The sequence below is a fragment of the Stenella coeruleoalba genome (assembly GCF_951394435.1).
Source record: "Stenella coeruleoalba genome assembly, chromosome: 11".
NCBI classification, from domain to species: Eukaryota; Metazoa; Chordata; class Mammalia; order Artiodactyla; family Delphinidae; genus Stenella; species Stenella coeruleoalba.
This window is the reverse complement of record NC_137157.1, coordinates 12,008,127-12,035,678: the sequence shown is the minus strand read 5'-3', so window position 1 is coordinate 12,035,678 and position 27,552 is coordinate 12,008,127. Positions and strand designations below refer to the sequence as shown.

At 39.6% G+C, this 27,552-nt stretch overlaps 1 protein-coding gene across 13 annotated transcripts in view; it reads right to left on the bottom strand.

Annotated features, from left to right (window-relative positions):
* RBFOX2 (RNA binding fox-1 homolog 2) overlaps window positions 1-27,552 on the bottom strand; it is a 262,837-nt gene that overhangs the window by 67,857 nt on the left and 167,428 nt on the right. Inside the window, exon 1 of one of the 13 annotated variants that reach the window (XM_079936678.1) lies at window positions 22,582-22,824. The exons of 11 other annotated variants lie outside the window; for them this stretch is intronic. In XM_079936678.1, the coding sequence (XP_079792804.1) occupies window positions 22,582-22,608 (27 nt within the window). In that variant the 5' untranslated portion in view covers window positions 22,609-22,824. Of the gene's footprint in view, window positions 1-20,494; window positions 20,558-22,581; window positions 22,825-27,552 lie in introns of those variants that run through there. One more of the 13 variants, XM_079936669.1, reaches the window with a different exon arrangement.

Here is a 27,552-nt window from a genome sequence, read left to right as displayed (position 1 = left end):
AATCACAAAAATATTAAAAACTTTTACTGACATATAATTGACATATACATTTAGCTCTCCATATCTGTGGGTTCTGCAGCATGGATTCAAATGACCACAGATTGAAAAATATTAGGAAAAAAAATTCCAGAAAGTAAAACTTGAATTTGCCATAGTCCAGCTATTAAATTGTATTTACAACTATTTACAGAGCATTTACATTGTCTTAGGTATTATAAGTAATCTAGACATGATTTAAAGTATATGGGAGGATGTGCACAGGTTATATGTAAATACTATGCCATTTATACAAAGGACTTGAGCATCCGTGGATTTTGGTATCTGCAGTGGGTCCTGGAACCAATCCCCTGTGGATACGGAGGGACAATTCTATAATAAACTGCAGCTATTTATTCATAGTGTACAATTCGGTAAGTTCTGAAATACATATGTACACTCATGAAATCATCAGCACAATCAAAACAGTGAACATATCTCTCCAAAATCCCCCAAAGTTTCCTCGTGCTCCTAATAAGTACATATTACTTTTGTAATAAAGCCTACAAAGTATTTTTTATATAAAGGAGAATGACGAAAAATGAAAAATGTAACCAGTAAGAGGAAGCGGAAGCTTCATATGCTGAAGCACTGAATTATTGTGCTGTTCTTAAGAAAATGGTAGTGACATTATCTAGAGACAAAAAGGCTTGTCTTTCATTTTAAAGTTATACAGCATCAAAATTCAGGCTGTCTCTGGTGTCTAAGAATCACGTCTACATGGTACTAAGGATTGCTTTACATAAAAATCCTTCCCTTTATTTAGTTCTTAAAAATTATGCTAGCAAGACCTTAAATTTTTACCCATAATTTTTCAGGGAAAAAATCATTCTTGTTACTCATCACTAAATAAGTTCTTTTCATGATCTCAAGGTCAGGGTATTGTAAATGATTTCTCCTTAGCTATTCTGGGTGTCCTAAGAAGGAAATAAAATAATTCTCTTCCTTCTCTTTCAAATTATTCAGTGCTACCTACCTACCTACCCACCCACCCACCCACCCACATGAAGCACACTGCTTCAGAAGACCTCACGGGATTTGCTGGCCTGAGGACAGATACAAAAGAGAAAATTCCATTTCAGGTGGGTTGGTGAATGAAGGTGAATAAGAGCGCCAAAGGTGTCCATAGATCTACACTCCAACTCCAGGCATAAATATACTCTTAGAGACACAGGACGGGTCTACGAAATAACACACCAAGGCTAAAAGACGCTGTTGCCCAGCTATGATGAACACAGCAAAGGGGACTTCTAATGCTCCGACTGTGCTCCTCTTTCTCTTCTCTTTCACCACAGCCTCCATTCTCCACCTCAGCCCTGCTGGGGACGCTGCTCTGGCACACAAAGCACAATATTAACTCTCCCGCAGAGGCAGTCTTGATAAAGCTGGCTCAGTCAACTGAATAAACATGTCAATTAGCAGTGGGAGATGGGGGAAGGAAGGTCAAACCTTCTTCTAGGATCCACGTGTGGCCTTGGCACTATGTGTTTCAAAGAAATGCAAGACAGGCAGAGGCTGAACTATTTCTCCCCCGCAAAAAGGGAAATGCAAACCTCTGTTAGGAGGTCAAGAAGAAATTCTTGGTAGTTTATTTTGTTACACACAGGAATTTTTTTTTTAAATGTTAAAAAACACTATGTTTATATACTATAGGAATGAAATTCGGATAGGAGTGATTTTGCATTTAGCTCATACACTCTGCAATGTCTAAAAATTTCCCCAGGCATACATTATTATAATTTAAAAATGTTATATGGTTTTCAGACTTCTATTAAATTTCCAGGCTATATTCCAAAGTTATAAGTTCAAATCTACTGTATAGCACAGGGAACGCTACTCAATGCTCTGTGTGATCTAAACGGGAAGGAAATCCAAAAAGGAGGGGATATATGTATACGTATAGCTGATTCACTTTGCTGTACAGTAGAAACTAACACAACATTGTAAAGCAAGTATACTCCAATAAAAATTAATTTAAAAACAAACAAACAACAAAAAAACAAAGTTACAAGTTCAGGAGAGAAGCACTACAGCTCACGGACAAACTATGAGAGATAACAGTCCACATGATTATTTCTAGGCAAGAATTTACCTCTAAGTTTATATGAAGATGTTTTAATGTCACAGGCTAAGCAGTTTAAGTATATCTCATCTGAGAAAATGAATTAACTTTTTCTTGTAGCCCACAAAACTAGACACAATTTCTCTTTTTCCTAATTTAGTAGTCTATTAACTTTCTTGTCCACAAGATTAAAAAATAGACAATAGGGAGTACTATGCAAATAAAATTTCTACCTCGCCTAACAAGAATCTAATAAAGATTTATCTACAACTCCTTTCTTCCCTAGAAAATAAATTAAGATTTTATGTGAAAGATGAGAGGAAAAATAAACTACAGTTACCTTTTAGTTCTTATCAGTGTATCCAATTAAAATGAAAATGCTCTGAAAGAAGGACTATTTTTTATTCTGCCCTGTACCCCTCACGGTGCCCAGGGCAGTCCTGTGCCACAGGTATCCCAGGGTTTGTAGACTTGTACACCTCCCTCACATCTCTGCTCAAATGTCAACTCCCCGACCACGCCATTTAAAACTTCAACCCCTATTTCTCCTTATCCCCTCATAACAATAATAATATTTTTTTCAATAAAGCAGAACATGTAAGATGGTGTCCCCATTGTGTGGAAACCTAACTGTGAGGACAGAAAGAGCAGAATGCATCCAATCCTCCTACTATCCACATGAATTCACTACAGGGATTGGCAGGAAATTATAAACAGAGACATTCTTTGGTTAACTGCCTTTCCAGAAGCAACATAATTTACAACTATACTAAAAAGTCAGATTTTCCAAATTTCAGAAAAACCTACCTACATTTCTAACTCTCTGGTTGAAAAAGTAAGAAGACACAAATGAGTGAGAAGACTGTTTTTCTAAAGTTATTATTATTGTTTTTTTGCGGTACACGGGCCTCTCACTGTTGTGGCCTCTCCCGGTGCGGAGCACAGGCTCCGGACGCGCAGGCTCAGCGGCCATGGCTCACGGGCCCAGCAGCTCTGCGGCATGTGGGATCTTCCTGGACCGGGGCACGAACCCGTGTCCCCTGCATCGGCAGGCGGACTCTCAACCACTGAGCCACCAGGGAAGCCCTAAAGTTATTTTTAAATGACTGGAAAAAAAAACCTCTGAAGAGAGCTACATGAAACAGACAAATCCGGGTTATATTTGATATTTCAGTAATCCTTCAACAAACCAATTCAATACTCTGCCATCTCACTGTCATTATATTATCTACACAAAAGTTTAAGGAGAGAAATTAAATATTGAGAGGACAAAAACAGTATTTTATTTCACACAGAATGCAGGCCACTGCAACTCAACGATTTTAGTGATGCCGTTTTTGAGTTAAGGTTCAAGATGATAACCGTGCAGGAAAGGACCGTGTGAATTATGAAGACATAATAATTTTTGAAAATGTATTATCTGCCAATGCAAACAAATTTGTTTATTCCACTACTTTCACATTACCTAAAATATTATCAAATCCATCTGAGACCCAACAAATTTCGTATTTCACAAAGGGCAATGCTGGAGTGTATGGTTAGAAGATCATTTGAATCCTAGCTCTGCCACTTACCATAGCTGTAAACATTTAAACATGTTACTACCTACTTTCTCTGTGCTCCAGTTTCTTAATCTGTAAAATAGCAATGTTAATGCCATTATACTGTTGTGAAGAACCGGTAACATTAAGTGATTAAAACCCTAGACTCTCAATAAAAGTTGTTCTCAACCACTACAAGCACCAGGTAGACTGCGGGGCCAACCTTCCACAACTTAGTAAAGTATTAAAATCCTACTGAATGTCACTGTAATGGACGTCACGTGAAATTAAAAAACAACCCTTAATGACCATGTATTTGTGGGAACAATATTTAAGAAAACAAACTACAGGGACTCCCTGGTGGTCCAGTGGTTAAGACTCCGTGCTTCCAATGCAGGGCATGCAGGTTCTATCCCTGGTAGGGGAACTAAGATCCCACATGCCACTCAGCATGGCCAAAAAAATAAAAAAGAAAAGAGAAAGAAAAACTACAGATATACAAAACTTATTACAGTGATAGAGAAACCAACTAGCAAAGAAGAAAAATCCACTGAAGAAGTTTCTAGAATGATCAACTAGCTGGAAGAGATATTTGAAATTCCATTTCAATTCTAAGACATGCACTAAATAACTACTGTGGGTACATAGCTGTTTTAGGCACTGAAGACATTATAACAGAAGTTAAAAATTTGCCTCTTAGGAGTTTACAATCACATTAGGGAGGCTACTGTAAACGTGTGCAAAATTTCAATACAATTCAGAACAATATGTATGTACCACATAGGTGACACAAACCAAGGTTCACTACTGCCTACTAAATACATTCTAAACTCCTCTAGACCCTCTCTCACCTGTATTAGCAGCTTATATTCAATGAATGCTGCTTAGGTGTCTGGCAATATTCTAAGCACTTTATATATATTAACTCATTTAATTCTCACAACCCTAAAAGGTAGGTATTTTACATTATTCTCCTTTTACTGATAAAGAAACTGACATTTTCAAAGGTTAATAAGTATCTTATCCAAAACCACTCAGCTAACCACTCAAATCCAAATCTAAGCCAATTCCACAGCTGATGTTGCTAGTCACTACTCCTTGTGGCAGCTCCAGTGGGGTCCTCAACCATTTGTCCCCAGTCATATCGTACACAACTCCTAACTATAATTCTGTATTGCAATGAATTTAGAATATTCCCTAACTATGGTGCTTTCCCAAATCACAGCCAGGCTGCAACAGTAGGGATCTGTGTCTTTCCCCCATGCTATATCCTCTATCATGAATATTCATTATACTAAAAAACTCAGCAACTCAAGTAATCTCTTCTCCATGAAGCCATCCTTAGAGAAGAAGGACGGTAGAAAGCAGGAGTCAGCACACGTTTTCTATGAAGGACCAGACAGAAATGTTTTAGGCCTTCTGGACTGTATGGTCTCTGATGCAACTCCTCTGCTGTTAGTAGATAACAGCCCTAGGTAACACATAAACGAATGAGCGTGGCTGTGTTCCAGGAAAACCTCATTCACTGACACTGAAATATTATTCGTCTTTTGATTTTTTTCTTAACCATTTTAAAACGTGAGAATGTCATGAGCCTTACAAAAGCAGACAGTGGGCCTGACTTGGCCTGCAGGCCATAGTTTGTTGACGCCAGGTATAAAAGAAAGAGATTATGCTTTAGACCCAAATAAACCTGGGATCGAACCCTGACTCTGGGACCTCTTAGTTGTGTGACTTTGGACAAGAAACTAAGCCTCAGTTTTGTCAACTATAAAATGGACACAACAGAATTTACTGTGAGGTTGAAGTGAAATTAAAAAATCAAAAGTACCTAACTAGTACAGTGTCTAATAATAGCGGACCTTCAGTTAGTGTTTGCATTTGCCCTTTCCAGTTTGAAATAATTCCTCCACTCCTATATTCTCATAGCATTTAGCATGCACTACTAACACGTACATGACATTTAAATTCAAAGCCTTATATTTAACATACCTAGATATGTGTCTCATCTCTCCTATTAGATTAAAAGCTTCATTATAATGAGTGGGGTCAGTTTTGTACAATGTAGAATCAAATATGGTGCCTAATAAATATTAAGTGTTACCATTTTTTAAATAAAGGAAGATTAAGATGGAAAGTCACATATATGCGCACTGCAGTGAACTGCTTTGTTTGGCTACAGTAGAGAGCGCCATGAGGGATAATACATAATGAAACAAATGTTATCTTGGGTTGATATCAAGTGGGAGAAGAGTGTTAGGGAAGGAAGACAGAACTGGTAGAATATTATTAGTAACGAAAGGAATCCACATTTATGTGCTTGTGCTTTAGATACATGGTTGTGCAAATACAGGAGTTAGGGATGATGTCCTTCTCCTTTAAATCACATGGAGTAACAGAGGCGATACGTTATCTATAGTCTTCTGGTGTTCAATGTGAAATACGCTAAATGTTTTAATTCTATATTCAAACGTACTATCACAGTAAATAGGTCCCGTCAAACAGGAGAAATGTATAACCCAAGGACCAAGATTCAACCCTTTTATCAGTCAGTCTCCCACAGCAATCCCAGAACTTCAACAATCACCCACCTAGGAGAGTGACTTCCAACTATTTTTTAGGTCCAACCATGCCCTTTCTCCCAAGCTTTCATGGGAGGTAAAGTAAAAAGAAGAAAGAGTATGAGCCTGAAGAACAGACCTTGGTTCAAATCCCAACTATACCTCCTACCAGCTATGGATGAATTACCTCAACCCTTTCTAGCCTGTTTCTTCATCTGCAAACCGGGTTTTCTATTTAGAGAGTTGTTGTGAAGATTGTTCACATGAGAACAAGTCAAACTCTTTATCTGGGGCCCAGCTTCCCAGCTGATTAGGTCCAGGTCTTCTGGGTGCCCATTTCCCACCCATCTCGGGTCCTTCCGCTCTCAGCATCCCACTAACATTACAAACTCTGTATGTCGAAAAACTGAATCTGTTACGTTCTTTTTCTTATTTCTGCTGATGAGTTAACCACCTTTCCAGTCAACTAGACTTACTTGGAACCTCTCCATTATCCTTTGTGATATTTTGCTCTGTGTACTGAGTATCCCAATACCCAAATCAGTTAGATACTGATGATTTTTTTTTTTTTTTTTTGCGGTACGCGGGCCTCTCACTGTTGTGGCCTCTCCCGTTGCGGAACACAGGCTCCGGACGCGCAGGCTCTGCGGCCATGGCTCACGGGCCCAGCCGCTCCGCGGCATGTGGGATCTCCCCGGACCGGGGCACAAACCCGTGTCCCCTGCATCGGCAGGCGGACTCTCAACCACTGCGCCACCAGGGGAGCCCGATACTGATGATTTTAACTACTATTTCTCGGCAGTGAAGAACCATCAAAATAGGGGAATAGCAGAAGCACAGCTCATATAATAACAGTATGTGGAATGTACTAGAGGGGGGGACAACCAGGAGGCTTTTGTAACATATTGCAGAAGACAGGTGGGCCTAGGCAGATGTAGTGGGGCAAAGGAAACTGAATCAAGAGATGCTGCGTGGTGGAATTACAAGAATTTGGCAACCAACCAGTTACAGGGAACGAGGAGGAACAGGATGATTTTTTTTTTTAAGATTTATAGCTGCAGACTCACTATTCAGCACCTATTAAGCCATTCATCTTTATCAATACTTCAAAGAAAAGTTTTTTTGATTATTTACAAGTTACACTGGGGTAAATGAGTCTGCTTTATCGTTTCTTAAGCATATTCTCTGTTTTTACTGAATTATTCTGAGTATTATTTGAATCAATTATTTACTCACATTTAAACATTTACAACATGCTAGTCTTTAACATGGCAGGGAGGGGAGGCAAAATGGCAAAAATAAGATTTTGCTTTTGTAGGACCAATTTTAAAAGGTGAGAAAGGCACATAAACTAATAATTGTATCAATGTTATTTGTGCTACAAATAAAGCTAAGCATAAAGTACTATAAGAAAGGCCCCAAATATAATTGCCTTCATTTTCCTAGGATAATTAAAGTCTGTGTAATCTTAAGGACAGAAAGGTATTTTTGTTTGTTTGTAATCTTGAGTCTCACTTATATACCTAATCCGCTGTTGTGCTACAAACCACAGGCTGCAAATCCTATCTTAACAGAAAAGTTTCCCAATTCTCACATTATATCTATGCTCAGAATAGATCACCGATAGAAACAGATCAATATTAATTTTATTCAAACCATCACAAAAAGAATCATTTAGTTTTTTTAGATAGAGCATCTTCTCACAAGTTTATCATTGCCAAGGTCACTAATCGTTTTCCTAACGCTATAGATAAATGGACATTAATTCTCTAGGTTTGTAACAGAGGAAAAATATTTTTGCCTCAAGTATTTTATAAATTATATTATTTTTATCCCCTGCGAATTGCTCAGATAGGCTCAGATTTCAAGCTCTACTTGCTTTTGTAAAAAACTTTACAAAAAGCTCTCAGTTGACAATACCTAAGAAAAGGCCTGTCATTCTTCTCAGTTCTTCTACTAAAAGCAGTGACTTCTGCCCAGACGTCTGTGACCAAAGGGAAAAAAGAGCTATAAAACTATTAATGCAGAAAGATAAGAACAGAACATTGGATTTAAGATGATCTAGAATCAATTAAAATAATTTTAAACAACTCTGTAGAAGAATGATAGACCAAGAAGAAAACCCAGAGAAATAAAGTGCATGAATAAACGTGTACAAAGACAAAACAATGCCAGTTTACTAGGCACAAAGTGAAATTCATTCTAGATTCTTAATTTACCTACATGCTTAAATTTAACAGTGGCAAAAGTTAGACTAAAGTAAATAATGTATTTTCTCTTTTACAGTGAATATAAATTATACCCAGAGCCATAAGATGTCAGATAATCTGTAGGTAGGTTAGAATTTAGGAGGGAAAACCTATACATGAAGCTTCCATGTAGCCTCCAATTTTTATGTTCAGGTTGAATTCTAACAGTTCATTTTTCATTTGGTTGTCTGTAGCTTAGTAGATGGCCAGGATCCCAAGGAAACTCACAAAAACAGATTTAATGATTATATGATAATCACTATAGTAATAAAAGGCCAATCACCAACTGAAATACTCATTTTACGGGAAAGTATTTCTGATTCCAAAAAAGGAATCCAGGGACACATCTATTCCTGCTGCAGTCTCAACAATAAGATCACCAACCCCATGCGGTAGGGACCCAGCCCCTCACACCCACAAACCCATCTTTTACCTGGTTCCTTGAAAGCAGAGATTCCCATATTTTATTGTTCATAACAACCACTCTGGGGACATATTTTTAAAAAATCACTACCCTTTCCCCACAGATTATGTTTCAGTGCATTGGAGTAGGAGCCTGGTGCTACTCACTACTCCAGTAGGTGGTTTGGGTACCACGCTGAGAAACACTGCTTTAGTGGCTTTGGCTGGCAGAATGGGAGAGAATTATGGTGGTGGCAGGTGCCTCCAGAAAATACCCAGAAGCATCTACACCTCTAGAAGAAGGGAAGACACTAGGGAGAGAGTAAGCTATGAGAAGAAGGTAATAGTGGCCATAAATGTAGATCACCTGAAAGTAGAGAATTACCTTATACGGAACCCACAGATAAGAGAATAAACACCAGTTTTTGTTTGTTTTTTAATGTAAACCTACTGAAATGCAAGCCTAACAATGGGTCCTTCTTTTTAGAGTGGATATAACTGAGGAACAAGGACACAAAGTTTTGAGAGTGCTACAGCCACATGAAGGGGAGACGGAGTGTAGGAGGGGACGGAGAGCAATTTTAAGCTCTTGCAAACAGATGATAAATAAAAATAAAACAGGAAATACAATATACTTTACCTTCATGCTTAGACTAAAATCAATTACAGGATCTGGTACTAGTACAATACTAAGGAAGGTACACAGTCTTGGCCAACAAGAATATTGCAAACATACTACCAAATCACTTGTCTTAAACACACACACACACACACACACACACACACACACACACACACACACACACACACACACCCACCCTCTTTCAAATTACTCGAGAGAAAAGCCAGCCTGACCTCTCCCTTGAGGCTGCGTTCTGCCATCTCAAAGCAATAAATATTTAAACAGAAAAAATAAATATTTCAGAACAAAGTCATTCAAACCCAATGTCTATTAGGTTAAAAACGACAAGCCCTGTAATAGTCTTAATGTCTCCAACCTCTTAAGAGCTCTTTCTTCCAATCTCCTTAAAGCAGTATTTAGAACCTCAAACATCCCATGAATCTTGTCTTCCACTGGCAACAAGAGACCACAAGAGATACTCCGGGTCAGCTACCTGCTTCCTTGGAAATGAAAGGTCCTTACACACAATTGATGGTTGGCTGTCTATTCTAGTCAATGTAATTGGTGATTTCTACAATGCGTGGATGATTATACTTTTTCTCAACCGAACTTTTCACTACAATTTAAATTAATTTACTCTTTATTGTGTCTTCATGGGCAATTAAGTTTGCATCTTCTCTAGATGTTAAACTGGAATATCCTTGAAAATAGCCACAACTCAGGTTCAGAATAAAACATTAGCAAGATTTTGTAGTGTGCCCTGAATAATAAATAGTTAATCATTCTTTACAGATTTTTGCATTGGGTATTCTATTATAGTCTACTTTAAAATGAGAAATTCGGAGCTTCCCTGGTGGTGCAGTGGTTGAGACTCTGCCTGCCGATGCAGGGGACACGGGTTCGTGCCCCGGTCCGGGAAGACCCCACATGCGGCGGAGCAGCTGTGCCCGTGAGCCATGGCCGCTGAGCCTGCGCGTCCGGAGCCTGTGCTCCGCAACGGGAGAGGCCACAACAGTGAGAGGCCCACGTACCACAAAAAAAAAAAAAAGAGCAATTCGTATGATATATATATATATAGTAACAGACAAAATTTTTCCCTATACCCTTCCCAGGACAAAATGGCATTTTGTCTGCAACCATAGTTAACATGATGGTTTACTTTTCCTCTATTCATTTCACAAGTAAAGCCCCTAAGTAGATCAGGGACTGAATCATATACTTCTTTATTGTAGCTTCCTCACCAAATGATAAGCGCATTGTAATCGATCTTTATAAAATACATGCTAAATTGAATTAACCAGGTAGTTGAATATCTGCTTCTGAAGCAGTCGGCAAAAACGATAGGGACCTTTCTCTCAATAGCTTTAGGAACTCTGCTGAAAGCTCACTACAATATAACCAGTCATAAATATTTACTGTTAAATAAATAAATATATATATATTAATTGAAAAGCTACATGTGAGAGTCCATGTTATGTACCGTGGGAAATGAAAAGGAAAATGAGAGTCTCTGCTCTCATCAACTCTCACCCAGGTTAACCCAAGAACCTTTCTTTTAATAGTTCTCCTTTCTTCTAACTTAACCTCACCCTAATGAATTTTCCAAGCAGCTGCCAGAATGAGCTTTCTAAAATAAAACCTAAATCAGATATTGCTAATTAATTCTCTTCTTAAAATCCTACATTCCTCAATGCCTACAGGTCAAGTCCAAATACCTCTGTATGGAAGTCATGCCCCTTGCATACTTCATCTATTCGACTTCAATCCTTGCCATCAAATATTTATTGAGTACTTACCATGCATTATTAGACACTTTGTTCTAGGTGCTGGGGAGATAACAGTGATTAAAAAGACAAAGTTCCTGCCCTTATGGAGTTTACATTCTAGTGGGGGGGGGGAATGATAAACAGGCAAGCAACACAAGAAACAGAAGGTGTGGTATGGAGAGAAACGAAGCAAAAGTGTGCAGGGAGTATCAGGTTGGGGGCATAGAGGACCCTCTAAACTACTGATTAGATTTTATCTTTCAATATTTGAAATTCATTTTTCCCCCAAATGCATTCTAAAAGATCTTTGACATTTATTTCCAGGGTGTTTTGGGTAATCTATTTTCCATTCTTAAAGTTAATTTTTATTTTTATGAAATTAGTACATGTACTAATAGCAAACCGAATGGGTACAGAAGAGTTTATGATAGAAAATGGCAGCCTCCTACCTCTCCTTCCTTTCATCAGCCCTCTTGGGAGTGGCCCTCTTCTAATGGTTTCTTAAAAGGCAGAGGCTCCAAGGCTGGAGGCTACCCTAGGGGTTACTGACTCCTTACCTCTCCAGACTTAGATGCCACGTCAATCTGCAGATCTGTGCACAGAACATAGGACTTGGCCTCCCCATGAGGCCACTGAAAGGATCAGGTGTGTTAACCGTTTGTATGGCAAATTTTGACCAAACGGAAGAGGAGCAGGAGATGAGAGGAAACCAGTAGATAAAAAACATCTCCACATTTCCTTCCAATGGACTGGGCAGAGGAGCGGCAGTCTATACAACCTCTCTGAAGACTTCTACTGAAACTAAGTCATCAGCAGTGTCTTTTACAAAGCTCTGGCCGACCTTTCTTCCTTGTTGTCACTCCCCCTTCCTCCCCCTGCTTTCCTGAGATCATACTCCCCAATAAGGTATTGTCTCCGGCTCTATTTTCTAGGGAACATGGGCTAAGGAAATCATCGGAGACTTCTCTCTCGTATTTTCCATCTTCGCATCTTAAAGCTCTGCATCTTGGGAGATAGCTTTAACTCTACTTTCTTTCCTTCTATGGCATGTTTTCTTTTGACTATCACATTCTTAATCTCTCACGCTCTTTCTCATTCTCAAACTGTTCCCTTCTCATTACACCCAGAACAGGTTTTATGAACGCATTCCGTTCTTTAATCTGACTACATTAGTTAGAATACTTCTTTAAATCTTTCTCTGTTCCCTGGATTATCTGTTTCCCCTAGGGTCAGGTTTTCTTTTTGTTTCTTCTCTTTCGTGCTGAAAGTTCCTCTCATATGACTAAGGAACCTCATGCACTGGTGACCCAGGTATAAGGACTTGGTTAGCTGGTATGGATTTCCTCTGCTATCATATAAGGAAATCTGTTCTCTTATTAGGTCTTTTCCTGGAATTAAAATTCTAACTGGGACCTCAGTATGAGATAAGGAAGAGCATGGCAGCGGGCGACTTCGTTTTAGTGCATGCTACTAGGAAAGTGTGGAATGACCTCCTCCTACCCTCCGAATATCAGATTAAAGGAAGGGGTGCCAATATCTAATACAAAAAGAATTAAATTTCCCCAAATATTCCGATCAACTTATTTGGAGTCAAACAATCTGGGGTTTTTGTTTTTCCTTTTTTTAATGCTGGAGAAAAGAGGCAGCATAGTAAATGATGGGGCTGGCTACTTCCACTGGAACATCTCCAAGAGATTTGTGTGTTCCCCAAATAGCTGCTTGCTCTAAAATCCTCCTTTCTTCTAACCAAATAAAGCATCCATTTCCAAAATGACATTATATTTTAAGTATTACTTGATTTAAGTAATAAGCACTAGAATATATGTGACTACCCAATTTAACTCTTCTGGTTTTGCACTTGTCATGAATTAACAAGTTAAAGTTCATTAATTCAATCAAGAAGTATTATTACATACTAAATTGAACCAGATACAATAATAAACACTGGCAATATAGTCCCAATCCTGAAAGAAACTACAGTCTGATGGAAAAAACAGACAAATGTATTCACAATTACAGTAATACATACTATGGACTAAGAGAACAATACATATACAACGCCAAGGAAGCACAAAAAAGGGACAACTCTGTGAGACAGGGCAAGCTTTCTGAAGTAAGTGAAGTCTCAGCTAAATCTTTAAGGCAAGAAATTATTCCTGTGGGAGAAAGAGGTATTCTGGCCCAAAGTAATAATACGTGAAAAATAATATATGAAGAAATATATGAAAAGCAGTAAGGTACAAAATATGGCATATTTGGGGAATTGCAAGTGGTTCAGATTTGGGGGTAGAGTGGAGGGAGAAAACAAGTGAGGAAAGGAAAAGAATCTGCAAATTTTCTGGGAGGAAAAATGAGAGAGCAAGTCAGGGTTTCACCCTAACGGGGATCCAAGATGACCCATCAAAGCTGCTAGAAACTGTGTCCCTGTCATCAAGCTATATGGGAAAACCTTCCTTCTACTAAAAACCAGGGAGGACTGCATCCCTCTGAATCAGGGGTTGGCAAACTATGGCTTTGGTCCAAAGCTGGCCCACCACACGTTTTTGCACAACCTAAAAGCTAAGAGTAGTTTTTACATTTTCAACTAGTTGAAAAAATTTTAAAAAAAGAATATTTTGTGACACATGGAAGTAATATGAAATTAAAATTTCAGTGTTTATAAAGTTTAACTAATGAAGTGAGAGAGTGGCATGGACATATATACACTACCAAATGTAAAATAGATAGCTAGTGGGAAGCAGCTGCATAGCACAGGGAGATCAGCTCAGTGCTTTGTGACCACCTAGAGGGGTGGGAGAGAGAGGGTAGGAGACGCAAGAGGGAGGAGATATGGGGATACATGTATATGTACAGCTGATTCACTTTGTTCTATAGCAGAAACTAAGACACCATTGTAAAGCAATTACACCCCAACAAAGATGTTAAAAAAAAATAAAGTTTAACTAGAACATAGCCACACCCATTCACTTACCTATCATCCATGACTACTTTCTTGTTACAACAGCAGAACTGAACAGTTGTAACAGAAACAGCGTGGCTTGCAAAGCCAAAACTATTTACTATCTAGCCATTATGGAAAAAGTTTATGGATTTCTGCTCTAAGTTAGGAGTCTTTCAAAGTCTCATCTCCTTCAATTAAGTCTCAGCTTATCGGTTCAGAAGTTCTTATAAGAAATCTCATACAATATTAGATAAAAGACTAGTTACATTATTTGTGGATATAAAAGTATTATTTTTAATTTCATAAAGTAATGATTGATTTCCATTTCCATATTTTCTTCTTAACAATTCCTTTATATACGAAATATCAAATTTTGCTTGCAGAACTTTATCCTGCAGTTCTAAATGAATTAAATATCTCCAGTTATATGATTTCAAGTTGTAATTTTTAAAACTGCATTTCCTTCTGTTAACAGCAGTCTAGCTATACTTATTTCCTGGACCATTAATTAAATAAGAAATGTTATTCTAATATTCTGAAACTGGTAGCCCTTTGAAAAAATTCAAGAGGAATGATGAAAAGCATAATATGCCAAAGTAAGCTAATCTAAGACTATTTCTAAGGCATTTGATTTATAATATGGATTGTTAAATCGGAATATTTTTCAAGGGTTTAATTTATTTTTTGGTTGTGTTTTACTTCTATTCTCAATAGAAAAATAAGATCATGATTCACTGTTGCTACTGATTTAAAAGACTCTATAATTCCCAATTTTGGCTCTTCAACACTCTTTTTTTAAAAATTTTTTTTTGCGGTACGTGGGCCTCTCACTGCTATGGCCTCTCCCATTGCGGAGCACAGGCTCCCGTCGTGCAGGCCCAGCGGCCATGGCTCACGGGCCCAGCCGCTCCGCAGCATGCGGGATCCTCCCAGACCGGGGCACGAACCCGTGTCCCCTGCATCGGCAGGCGGACTCTCAACCACTGCACCACCAGGGAAGCCCTCAACACTCTTTTTTGATACAATTTCAACATCTCAAGAGAGGTGATCAAATTTACTTTTGCTGATTTTTAATATATCATCTGTTGGTCCAATTGGCATCTTCAAAACAGTATTTCTAAAAAATAAGTTTAAAAAGTGAAAATTTCAGTGTTAGTAACCTTTGAGGGATCTGGGCAAGACCTAGAAAAGTTAGAAGGCAAGTAGATTCTTGCCAATCAGCTCACAGCATGCTTTAGAATGGAGAAGAAAAACAATATTCTACTTAAGAGTTGAGGGTAATATACTCTTATATTGAAGTTATAAATTGCTGACAAGGGCTTCCCTAGTGGTGTAGTGGTTAAGAATCCGCCTGACAACGCAGGAGACATGGGTTCGAGCCCTGGTCCGGGAAGATCCCACATGCTGTGACGCAACTAAGCCCATGCGCCATAACTACTGAAGCCCACACGCCTGAGAGTCCGTGCTCTGCAACAAGAGAAGCCACCGCAATGAGAAGCCTGCGTACCACAACAAAGAGTAGCCCCCACTCGCCACAACTAGAGAAAGCACACGCACAGCAACGAAGACCCAACGCAGCCAAAAATAAATAAATAAATTTTAGAATAAATAAATAAATTGCTGACAACATTGCATGGTCAATAGGCTATGAAAACTGAGTAAACGCAACATGCTATCAAAAACCAAAACTTATAACAAAGATATGATACCTAATAATACTCATAACTACTTAGTAATTGGATATAAATGATAAATCATTCATATAAATTGTCATAATTAGTCCAGAACAGTAAAGACTATAGAAACCATATGGTTTCATATCTATGAGGAATAATTCAAGGAGGTAGGTAAGATGAGTACTGAGAACAGAAGATTGAAGGGAACACTTAGCAGTTATTTTCAAAGACTTGGGTTTTATGAAGAAGAGAGATTAACCACTCCATGTGACTCTGGATGACAGAACTAGAAACAATGAGAAGACAATAATGAAAACAGATTTTAGCTCACCATAAGGAAAACATTTCTACTTTGTAACAGCCAACAATGGAACTCTTTACCTATGAGGCTTGTAGTATAATGGAAGAGTATGCAAATTTGGAATTAAATGGATCTCATATTTGGAACCTATCCCTGTCTGTTCCCAGAACTACAAGGTTGCTTGACCTCTTGAATGTCAAATTCTATCGAACGGGTGGGGCGGGGGTGGGGGGTGGGAACACCACCTACCTAAAAAAGAGACTGACAAGTGACATATGATATGAATACAACTGTTTGTATGTAAATGTGATTTGTACGTAAAATTGGTACAAAGTGGTATGCAAGAACAAAAGGTTATTTCAATAACAGTAACTATTAGTGGTGGTTAGGAACAGGGAAGCTGGAGCCAAACTCCTTGGGTTTAAATCCTGATGCTGTCAACTTGGCCAAGTTATTTAACCTCTCTGTATCCCTGTGTCCTAAGTTCTACAATACGAACGTTAACAGTACTTATAAGGCTGCTGAAAGGAATTACATAAGGCACTGATGACAGTGCCTAATGCATAATATATACTCTATAATGTTATCTAATCTATTACTATTATGTAATATTAGAAAAATAAATTCATTTTATTCTATAGTGAATTCCTTGTTATTGCAAGTATTCATCAAAGCCTTGAACATGTCAGAGATGGAAATCCCGTAAGTGAATAAGAGCGTCGCAACTAAATTCATTCACTCACACAGTCAGCAAGTATTAAATGAATATGTAATGCCTACAAGGGGCACTAGAGCACAGATTCCCAAGCCAGTCTGTGGATATGAATCCCCACAACACCTTAGTAGCTTATAAATTGGGGCAAGTTATGTAAGCGTAATATGCCTCAGTTTCTTCTTCTGTCCCATGGGGATAATTATAGGGTTGATGAGAGGATTCAATGAGTTAATGTAGGTAAAGTGCTTAGCACAGTACCTGACAGTAATACATCACATATAAAGATTAGCTGATTAGCTATTATTTTGACTACATGCCAGGCACAGTTTTAGACACCGGGAATACAAGAGACTGCTGACAAGGTCCCTGACTCACAGAACTTACATTCTTTGTAGGGGTAGGGTAGCACTGATAATAAACAAGCAAATAAAGAGTAATGACAAACACTAATATCAGTAATAAGTGAAGAAAAAGCAGGTTAAGGGAATAGGGAACAATTGGGGAATTCAAGTTGAGATAGGAAGGTCAAAGAAGAACTCTTGAGAAGCCTGGGGGATGAGCATTTCCATCTAAAAGAAAAACAGAAGGAAAGGTTCTGAGCAGGAAGGTGCAAGGTGTGTTAAAAGGAATAGCAAAGAGGCCAGTGCCACTGGAGCAGAATATGGGAAGAGAAGGGCAGCAGGAGATAAGGCTGGAGAGACAGCCAGGTTCCCGATCACTCAGGGCCTCAGAGACCAGAGTGAGGACACTGGGGTCTGAAGGGAAACAAATGGAAGGTTTAAAGCACAGGGGCGACAAAATCAGACCTGCACTGCACTCTGGCAATGACCTCTTATGAATTATTTGACTCCAAGATTTCCTGAACTTAATCATTCTACTAGTAATAGAGGCACATTTGCATATCTGGGAAATGGAAACATACATCATGATGGCAGACTGAAACATTTCTGCTTGGAAGCTGAGCATCCAAACCCAATAATGAAATTACTACATTGGAAACAACAGAGCGTTTACTGCAGGGGAGCATTCCATTTGTGTTTGTTAGATTTCACATATGAAGTATTGTTTAGAAACGTTTAAGAAAGATTTGACAGTGGTTTTGGAATGTTGGGGGAAAAAAGTGAGGAATTATGATTCCAGAAGGGAATGCCTCAGATATCAACAACGCCAGATTCCAGAGAGGAACTGTACACCAAAAGGATGCTGTATCATCACCATGACAATCACATACAGATAGATGCCCAAGAAACAAACCAAGGTAAGGTATTACGTGAAGTTAAAATGTGAGTAGTCCACGAACCAGAAGTCAAAAGAGAAATGAGATTGTTCCCATATGGCGATCTTTTGGATGTGAGTGTGAAAATTTTCAGGGAAGAACAGAAAACTGGAGGAACACAACCAGGACTTTGAGCTAAGCCACTGAGAGGGGTGAGGAGTGTCATTTCCCTTTCAACATGGAGGTGTGCTCCGGAGCAATACAATCCTGAATAGCAGTTTGTCAAACACTAAGCTTTCCTAGTCTCGACTACAAAACTAAGAAGAAAGATAAAGGAAAAAAATAAAGGGAAGGAGCCGAAAAAAGGTGTGTGTTTTGGGGCATGGGAGGTGACTGGGAAGAAAAACCATTTAGTAAATCAAAATTGCTCAGATTTAATTACTTATATGGAATTCTGGGTATCTTTTCAGGGGAACTGAGTAATTTTTGGAATAGCAATATTTTTCAAGGGCCAGCCTTGGTCTTGGCAAGGAAATGGTTATAACTGACGATAAGGAGCAATGTAGAAGAATTCAGAAAGAAACCAAAGCTCTGGAAAAAGTGAGGCTTTTTTTGGTTCATTGTAAAGGAACATAAATTAGCCTCAAACCCAATCTCCGCCTACCCCCCAACTTCCCAGAGTCCTCTGCAGCCCATAGAAAGTGGAAGTGAGCCAAAGCCAACAGTGTGGGCTGAAGCTCTGTGGATGAAGGGTGGGATGGGATCGGGGGGACCTGGCTGGCAACCCAATGGAATCACTTGAAAGCACTGCCACAAAATGGAGACTAAATAGTCACGGAGGACCTTCAAAATGCACAGAAAATGGGATACGCTTAGCAAAATCAGAGAATAGATTCCCTACTCCAACTCATTTCAAAAAAACAAAAAAAAAAAACAGAAAGGATAATAGAAAATGAAACAAAGCAAAACATACCTGCTCTCTTACCGGTCTTTAATTAAAGCATAAAATACCCTCCCTCTTCTCTCCTCCCAGCCACCCTGGAACGAATAGGGACCTGGCCACAGCTCAGGTAAACGACTTCGGCCTTCCAGCTACTAAGAGTGGAGATAGCAGACAATAGAACTGGTGGTGATTCATTACAAAAGAATACACTCCGGAGTGGCCTGCTGCCACTTGGGCTCCCCGCACTATTTAAAGGAACAGCAACCTCCTTTCCAACCTCCCTTATTCTTAACACCTTCCCTCCTCTTGGTCCTGATGGAAAACAGATTTTGAAGAAAATGCCAGCAAAGCACTGAGCTGTCCAAGAAAGGGAGGGCTTTGCGTTCCACAGAAACTGGCAGTCTTACGCTATAGTAGAGAACAAAAATTTTCTTTAACGTCCACACTGTAAAATCTTTTCCTCTCTGCCTAGTATACTTTCCCTTTCAACAACAAATAGTATAACCTTTCTTATTAATTGGAGTTGAAGTCATTTACAACTTTGTCTAATTTGACACATATTACAAGAATGTATCTCTTCTCCTTCCTTTTATTCCACGTTGTTATATTCACAGATGTGAGGAGATGCAATAATTTGGTTCACATGCTCTGAAAGAAGAGAGTACCTCAGTGAAATACTCCTGTAACATATACAGGAATGACAGATAAACCTAAAGTTATTTTTTAAAAGTCACATGAGCATGTCTGTCTACTATACTAGAATTCTGAAATTAAATTGCCATTTGCTTTTTTTTAAAGCAAAACTCTGATAACTTATTGTAAATAACAGAGCCTTATAAACCAAAAACAGGCCTTATAAAACCAGAGCATATATAGTAACAATGTGTGTACACCGTGTAGCTACAAATATGGATATAAACGTGATGAAAATGTCATCCACTGAAGGCCCTTCACCTTCCACCAAGTGAGCGATGGAAACCACGGGATATAGAAATGTTAAGATCAAAGATGCAAAGAACCTAGATGACAAAATGATGAAAACATACCTAAATACTTTTCTTAATATACCTGTTAAGATACTAAATACCACAATAAACTGTTTAACTTTGATAAGTGAACCCTAAACACTGCAGACATTTTCTATGCAGAAAGCTTATGTGACAGATCATTATCAAATATTGGGATTTGACGTCTAGCTCAAAAAACCAAAAACTACCCCCCCACCAAAAACAAAACAAAACCAAACCATAGGACAAATAAAGATTTGGCCTATCTTGCTATTTTATGTATGTAACATTAACACAGAAAGTGTATACAAAAAACAAACATGCTGGAATATTGAAAATTCACAAGTTTGACATTCTGTACTTTCCATTTGTATAAATTCAGGATGGGCAAAAGTGAGTTCCTTGTTTCCTTCAGCATTCACACACACTGAGAAAATCATAATGATTTTCACTTACCTATTAGAATTCTTAACCTCCCCCAGATGCCTCTTTCCAGTTTCTATTTATCTCTTCTGCTTCATTCCTGAAATTATAGTTTCCTTAAATACTTATTAAGACCAAGATATTAAGTGTGCAAATGCTTGTGCATTTGAACTTGGGCTTGCACATGTTTACTCAGCTGCTCTAGAAACTAAGGGGACAGGCTCCAAGAGGCCACGGAAAACCTCTGATTATAAGAAGTCCTAGTTTAGATAACTCTTTCACTGATTTAAAAATATATACAATACATACAATGAAAAGTCAAGTAGTTGAAAAGGCTCCAGTAACAGCTGAGAAAGAAGAGAGCTGGTACCCTCTAATATGGTCAGTTAACGAAAACTAAACGAGGCTCCAAGTTTAAGAAGTATCATCTCCCAAGCAACAAAGAGAAGCCAGAAACATATTTTCTCTTTTTTAAAAAGTAAAGCAATATTTCAAAAGAGTTAATCGGGCTGACGATGAAGGGATAAGAAGTGGAAGAGAAAATATTTCAAGCGTTTCTCCACTTTCCAGAAGAGGGAGGGGTTTCTTAATAATCTCCAAACTCAGATCTGCTGAAAAATTACTATGGAAAGACATATTCTTTGAAACTTCCCTTTCCTCTCGGTCATGCTGGGAAAATCTCCTTAATGCTTTACCTCCTTCCAAACAGCACTGCGGGGCATTATATAACATTTAACAGAACAGGGTTCCAGTTCCTAAAATGATGCCTCTATCCAGATAGCCAGTTGACTCTCTCGCCCTCCGGTGGTGACTTAGGAAAAGAGATGAGAGAATACAAAAAAAAAAAAAAAGGGGGGCAACCTCCTTAAAAGGAAAGCACTGTCCAGTGATGAAATTTCCCTATAGAGCATAAAAGCCTGGAGTGAAACTGATCTTAAGTCTGAGACTAAAGGACATGAACGTTCCACAATGCAAACAATTCTCATTGATAAATCACAGTCTCATCGTTTCCTCTCAACCTATATATTAAAAAAAAGGGAAAAGGAACATACAGAAACGTGCCAAAAAGAAAAAGAGCACAGCCAGGGGAAATTGGGGAAGAGTATTCACCTTTCCATTTGTCAGGAATGACTTGCTAAAATGCAGATATTGCCTGGTATAACCAAAGACAGGGGGGGAGAGAGAGGTATGGTGTGGGGGGGGGGGGAGAGGGGCGGGGGGGGAGGGAGAGGGAGAGAGGGAGAGAGGGAGAGGGAGACGGGGAGAGAGAGAGAGAGAGAGAGAGAGAGAGAGAAAGGGAGAGGGAGAGGGAGGGAGAGGGAGAGGGAGAGGGAGAGGGAGAGGGAGAGGGAGAGGGAGGGAGAGGGAGGGAGAGGGAGAGGGAGAGGGAGAGGGAGAGGGAGAGGGAGAGAGAGGGAGAGGTCTTCCATTTCCTACTCCCTCTCCTTCAGATGTCTTTTAATGCCCGTGATTGTCATTTATATATTCAGACTTGTTCTTCTGCCAGGGAGGGCTCTACCTGCCTCTGCTGCACCTGGATGCTTCTATGTTCTCACAGAAAACAGTCTTTGCCAGTAACAAAGACATGAAAATGAAACATTTTTCTAGCCTTCATTTTTAATAAGCCATTTAGAGCAAAGGCAGCAAAACTGCAAGTCCATTGCCAATTCTGAGAAACCAAAGCGAATCAGGAATCAGATTTCCTTATAACACAAATTCTTCTGCAATTCTTAAAAGGAAGTCAATCCCTCTCCCGTCTTTTTGGCAGTCTACAAGAATCTCTTCCTACCTCTGCAGTCTCTCTCTCCCTCCCTCTTCTCAGAACCAAGACAAAGAGGTAGACAAATCCCCACAGGGTCTTTCCTGAGCTACAGCTGCACAGTACAGGAAACAGGAATCTGCTATGGAGCTAAGGGAGGGGAGAGAAAAAAGGATACGGATACACCACACACACGGACTCACAACAGGCACAGACTAACACTTTCCAGCTGATAACAATAATTCTGGCCCTTTCTAAAAAGACAGTAATAATTAAAACTCTGGTGACTATGCCCCACCCCCCATCTTATTTAGATCTCAGAAACGAGAAAAGAAACGCACGGAGGAAACACAGATCTTACCTGAGTTACCATTTTCTTTTTCTCCATAAACCAAATGGAACAGATGATGAACACTTCAAAGCGGTCGCGCTGGGGCACACCTTCCACAGCTTGCTTTCCACCCCCCTCCCCCCCCCAAGTCTAGCTCTTAAAGGGTGGGTGATTGTTCTCCCTTTATCCCGGTTTCCTTCCTTTTTCTTTCTAGTGTTTCTTCCTTTCTTTTCTCTTCCTCTCTGGCAGTCTCTCCCCCTCCTTCTTTCTCCAGCTCCCTCCCATATCTCAGGCAGATGGCTGAAGGAAGCCCCACCCCCGAATGCCTAAGGTAATTAATCAGAGTAGAGCCCCACCTCTTCCTCCTCCTCCCACCCCCTCCCGGCAGGCTGACATCTCCCAACTCCAGAAACAGGCCTGCTGGAGAATGGCAGTTTGGTGTGTGCTTTGCGCACGCGTGTGTGTGTGTGTGTGTGTGTGTGTGTGTGTGTGTGTGTGAGTGTGTGAGGGGAGGAGGGAAGGAGGGGGGGAGAGAGGGAAGGGCAGGCGCCATGTGCCCGCATATTTTAAGGAGTTTCTCCGATGGTGGCATTAATTATATGGCACGGGAAGTATTCACAGCAGCTTACCATAGTAAGTACAGATTTAAAACGTTCCATCTAAGAATACCTGATAATAAATAAGGAGCGAAACAAACTATTAAAAAAAATGTCCACTGATGTACAGTTTATAGATGCAGCGGATGCAATAAAAGATGAGAAGAGCTGCTCAATGATGGGTTGACTGGAAGGTTTTCAAGGAATGGAAATATGCAAGAAACTGCTTGCCCTGAACTAGTCTAATGACTACAAAGGACAAAAAGAGAGGAGGGAGGTAATTTAAGTGCTTCTTTTTTTCTACTGTAAAAAACTTGGGGATTCTGAAAAAGGTATCTACAAACATGACTGCTTAAGAAGCTTAAGGTGGATACAAATTTGGCTGCTCAAGGCTTCCAGCTTCATTTAAAATTCTGATTAACTGAGAATTTACCCTTTGCGTTCCCCAGCCTTCTGCATCTCAGCCTCTATTGAAAAACATAAACCCTTTCTTGTACACACACTGGACATGTGTCATTACTATAACTAGTCATTGTTACTATAGAGTGCTATAGACACAGGAGGTTTGGGAGAATGTTTACTGAATGTAAGAGTTTCTTTTAAGTTCTCTTTGTAAAAAGTCATAATGAAAAAAAGCATAAAGGTGTGATTCAGTTCAGAAGTCCTGGTCAAAGTCATAATTCTGCCCTTTACAAGTGATCTTGGAAAAGTCTTTGACCTCTGAATATAAATGTCATATCTCCCTACTTTCTATTATTATATATTCAAATAAAGTAACCTATGTGAATGTTTGATGAGTTTATGATGTTTGTCTCATAAAAATAAAGATTTTCTAATTTTTTAGTATTCTAATAAATAAGATCCTATTCTAAAGGTTTTATTATATATTTTAAGTTATGCTATATTTGTTATAATCTCTAATAGATTACCTGAAGAACAAAGAGATTAATTCCAAAATTGAGCTTTCTATTTTTAAAATAAACACATAAAGAAATCAAAATTAAAAATCACAAATCACACCGAGAATACTTAAGTTTTTGCTGTCTCAATGAGGATTATTTGGCAAAATGTATAACCAAGCTTTAAAAATGTGTGCCATATTGGGCTTCGCTGGTGGTGCAGTGGTTGAGAGTCGGCCTGCCGATGCAGGGGACAGGGGTTCGTGCCCCGGTCCGGGAAGATCCCACATGCCGCGGAGCGGCTGGGCCCGTGAGCCATGGCCGCTGAGCCTGCGCGTCCGGAGCCTGTGCTCGCGACGGGAGAAGCCACAGCAATTGAGAGGCCCGCGTACAGCAAAAAAAAAAAAAAAAAAAAAAGTGCCGGATAATAATGTTGGTTGGCACATTGCCAATGAACCACCATCACGCTCCCATCCTCCCATCCAAATTAATAATCATTTTAACAATTCTGAAAAGAACACAGGAACTACCAAACAATCTGGAGAGTCTGGAGAAACCGGCACAGTCATTGCTATTTACTGAGTACCTACAATATGTCAGGCATTGTTCTGGGCATTTTACAGCTATCAGTATACTTTTAGTATAACCTGTACGTGTAAAGAAATATGTACAAAAGAATGGGATCTTTAAACATTAGAAAAAAACATTAAGAGAAAAGGAATAGATTGGTTCTGAACTTGTACTTATTTAACATTTTTAGAAATGATCTGGAAGATAGAACATATTATATTCTCTGAATTTGCAACTGAAAAGCCAATCTGGAGATAAAATGCAGTCAAAAAATTTTAAAGACAAAGTGAGGAAGCAGAAAAGAGGTAGGCGAGTTTCACTGGAAGCAGGGGCAATGCAGTGTGCTTCTGGGAAAATCTAAATCATATTTATGGGATAATTATTTACGCTTTCAGTTCTAATATAAGAAATAAACTGAGGATCACTGTATACCATTCTCTGAATCCACTGGTCCACAATAGTGCTAGGGGCAAAAAACCAGGAGCACCAAGACAGAGTCCCCCACTCCCCCCGCCACACACACACACTCACTCACTCACACTCACACACATGCTAGTCTTATGAAAGCCATGGCTGTCTTGAAGCTGGCAAACCTCCATACGTATGGAAAGACAACAAAGCCCCAAGAAGAGATTTTTAAAATAAAAATCAGGGATTCCCACATGCAAAAAGTCTAGGACTGGGATAAAGGTTTCCCTAGGTCTGGTATTCATGCCTCTTTTCTACATTTAGGACCACTGTTTTATAATGCAAATAATAAACGTATAAAAGTCATTACCACAAGAAAGAGTTAGTGTGAGCTAAAGGTGAAAAACAAAAGTATTAAAATAATTTTCATAAACTCACTGATCATAGTGAGCACTGCACGAACTCAAGGATATTTTGATGTGCATCCCTGACTTTAAAGGGTGGTGTTACAGAGGACAATCTGCTCCCTCGTGCCCAAATGAGAGAAGAGCAATTGAACAGTCTGGATCTGACCCAGCAAAACAACTGGAGGGCCCTGGTGGCTGAGTGTGCCCAGTGGTACCCAGGAGAAACGCATTTCAGGGCATTTTCTGGGCAGGAGTGAGGGGGCTGGGGAGGTAGGCAGGCAAACAGACAATAAGAACGTCAGCTAGGGGAGGAGACCACATCCACCCTTGTGGATCAACCTCCAGCTTCCAGCACAGTGCCTGATACACGGTAGGTGCTCAATAAATATCTGTTAATAAATAAACAAATGAAGGAACTTCTCCTAGTTGTCTCAATGTCTTCATTGTTTGCTCAGTGTTCTATGTAATCCCCAGAACTCCAGCTTCCTTTCCCCCATACCACTCAACGGAAATGGATCTTATTAAAGTCACCAAAGACCTCTGATGGCCGAAGTCAATGGACGTGTTATACCTTCTTTGACTTGTCTGTGGCATTTGGCACTCCCTCCTTTTGGAAACTCTTATTCTGAGTCTTTCTTGATTTTCCTCTTTTCCTGTTAACTCGCTTCCCCATCTTACTGTTTTTCCTCTGCCCACCTTCTGTGTTGGTATTGCCTGAGGCGGCATCTTCAGACCTCTTTCTACTGCACACCACAGGTTCTTAACCCAAGGTATATAGTTTTTCACACAGGTACCCTGGTGGAAATTTGTTATTTTTATGTGCATTTCTGTGCAGAGAGGATCTACGGTATTCATCAGATTTTCAAAAGGGTACACATCTCAAAAAAGTTAAACAATGGTCCTTAGTTCCCGAGGCCTCCTGTTGACCAACACGTTTGCTGTAGGTGATGTAATCCATCCCATAGCTTCAATTACCACCCATTTACCTTGATGGCCCCCACATTTCTATATCCAGTCCAGATATCTCTCCTGAACTCCAGATCAAAATATCCAAATGCTAAATAATGGTCATCTCCATTTAGATATCCTACAAATTTCTCTATCTTAAAAGACCAAAACTAAATTAAATTCTTAAAATCGAATCACTAATTCATTTAGCAAATGTCTGAGTGTCTACTATGTGCCAGACACTATTCTAGGCACTGGGGGAAAACTAAATGGGCAAAGGAGATAAAATCCCTGTATGTGTGAAGTCTGGATTCTAGTACTCATTCTGCCATGTTTGTTTACTTGGTGAAATGTGGTTAAACTTTATAACCAGTAAAAGAGGTATCAGTTCTTGAAAACTTACTCTGTGGTGTCTTATCAGGCAACTACACACATTCTTAGCTCATTTCATCCTCAAGACAAGATATTTTTATCTCCTTTGCAGAGATGAGGGAACTAAGACCAGGTGAGGCTAAGTATCTTGCCCAAAGTCACCAGAGCTAGCAAGCTGAAGTGTCCAGATTTAAACCCAAATTTGATGGGAAGTCTGCAGTCCTTCCAAGACTCCTCCTTCTCACTCAATATCACACCAAACCAGAAGCAAGTCTTTTTGATTTCACTGAAATGTGCCCTTTCTTTTCATCCCTAGCACCACAAATTCCGTTCTGACCTTATTATTTTGCATTCAGCCTCCTACTTATCTCCCTGCCTTCAGTCTACCCCTCTTCCCATGCAGGCTTCTTACTACTCTCAGAGCTTGATCTTTCTAAACACAAATCTCATCATGCCACTTCCCTGATTAAACTCAACTACTGCCCACAGCCTAACAAGGGGGACAATTCTAACTCTTAAGTAGGCATCTAACACACATAACGTGGCTTCAGCCCCCTTGTCCAGAGCCCCGGCTTTCCCTCTCCCCACCCACTGCTCTCCTCTGCTCCTACCACACTTCACGACTTGCAGTTAGTTCCTCAATGACACCTCTGTTCTGTTCTGTTTTCTGTTCTTCCTCCCTTGCGTACGGCCTTCTATCTGGCTAATTCATCCTTCAAGGCTCACTTCAGGGATCCCCCTGCTCCAGAAAGCCTTTGCTGCCCTACCTGCTCCCACACCTGGGTTAGGTACCCCTTATCC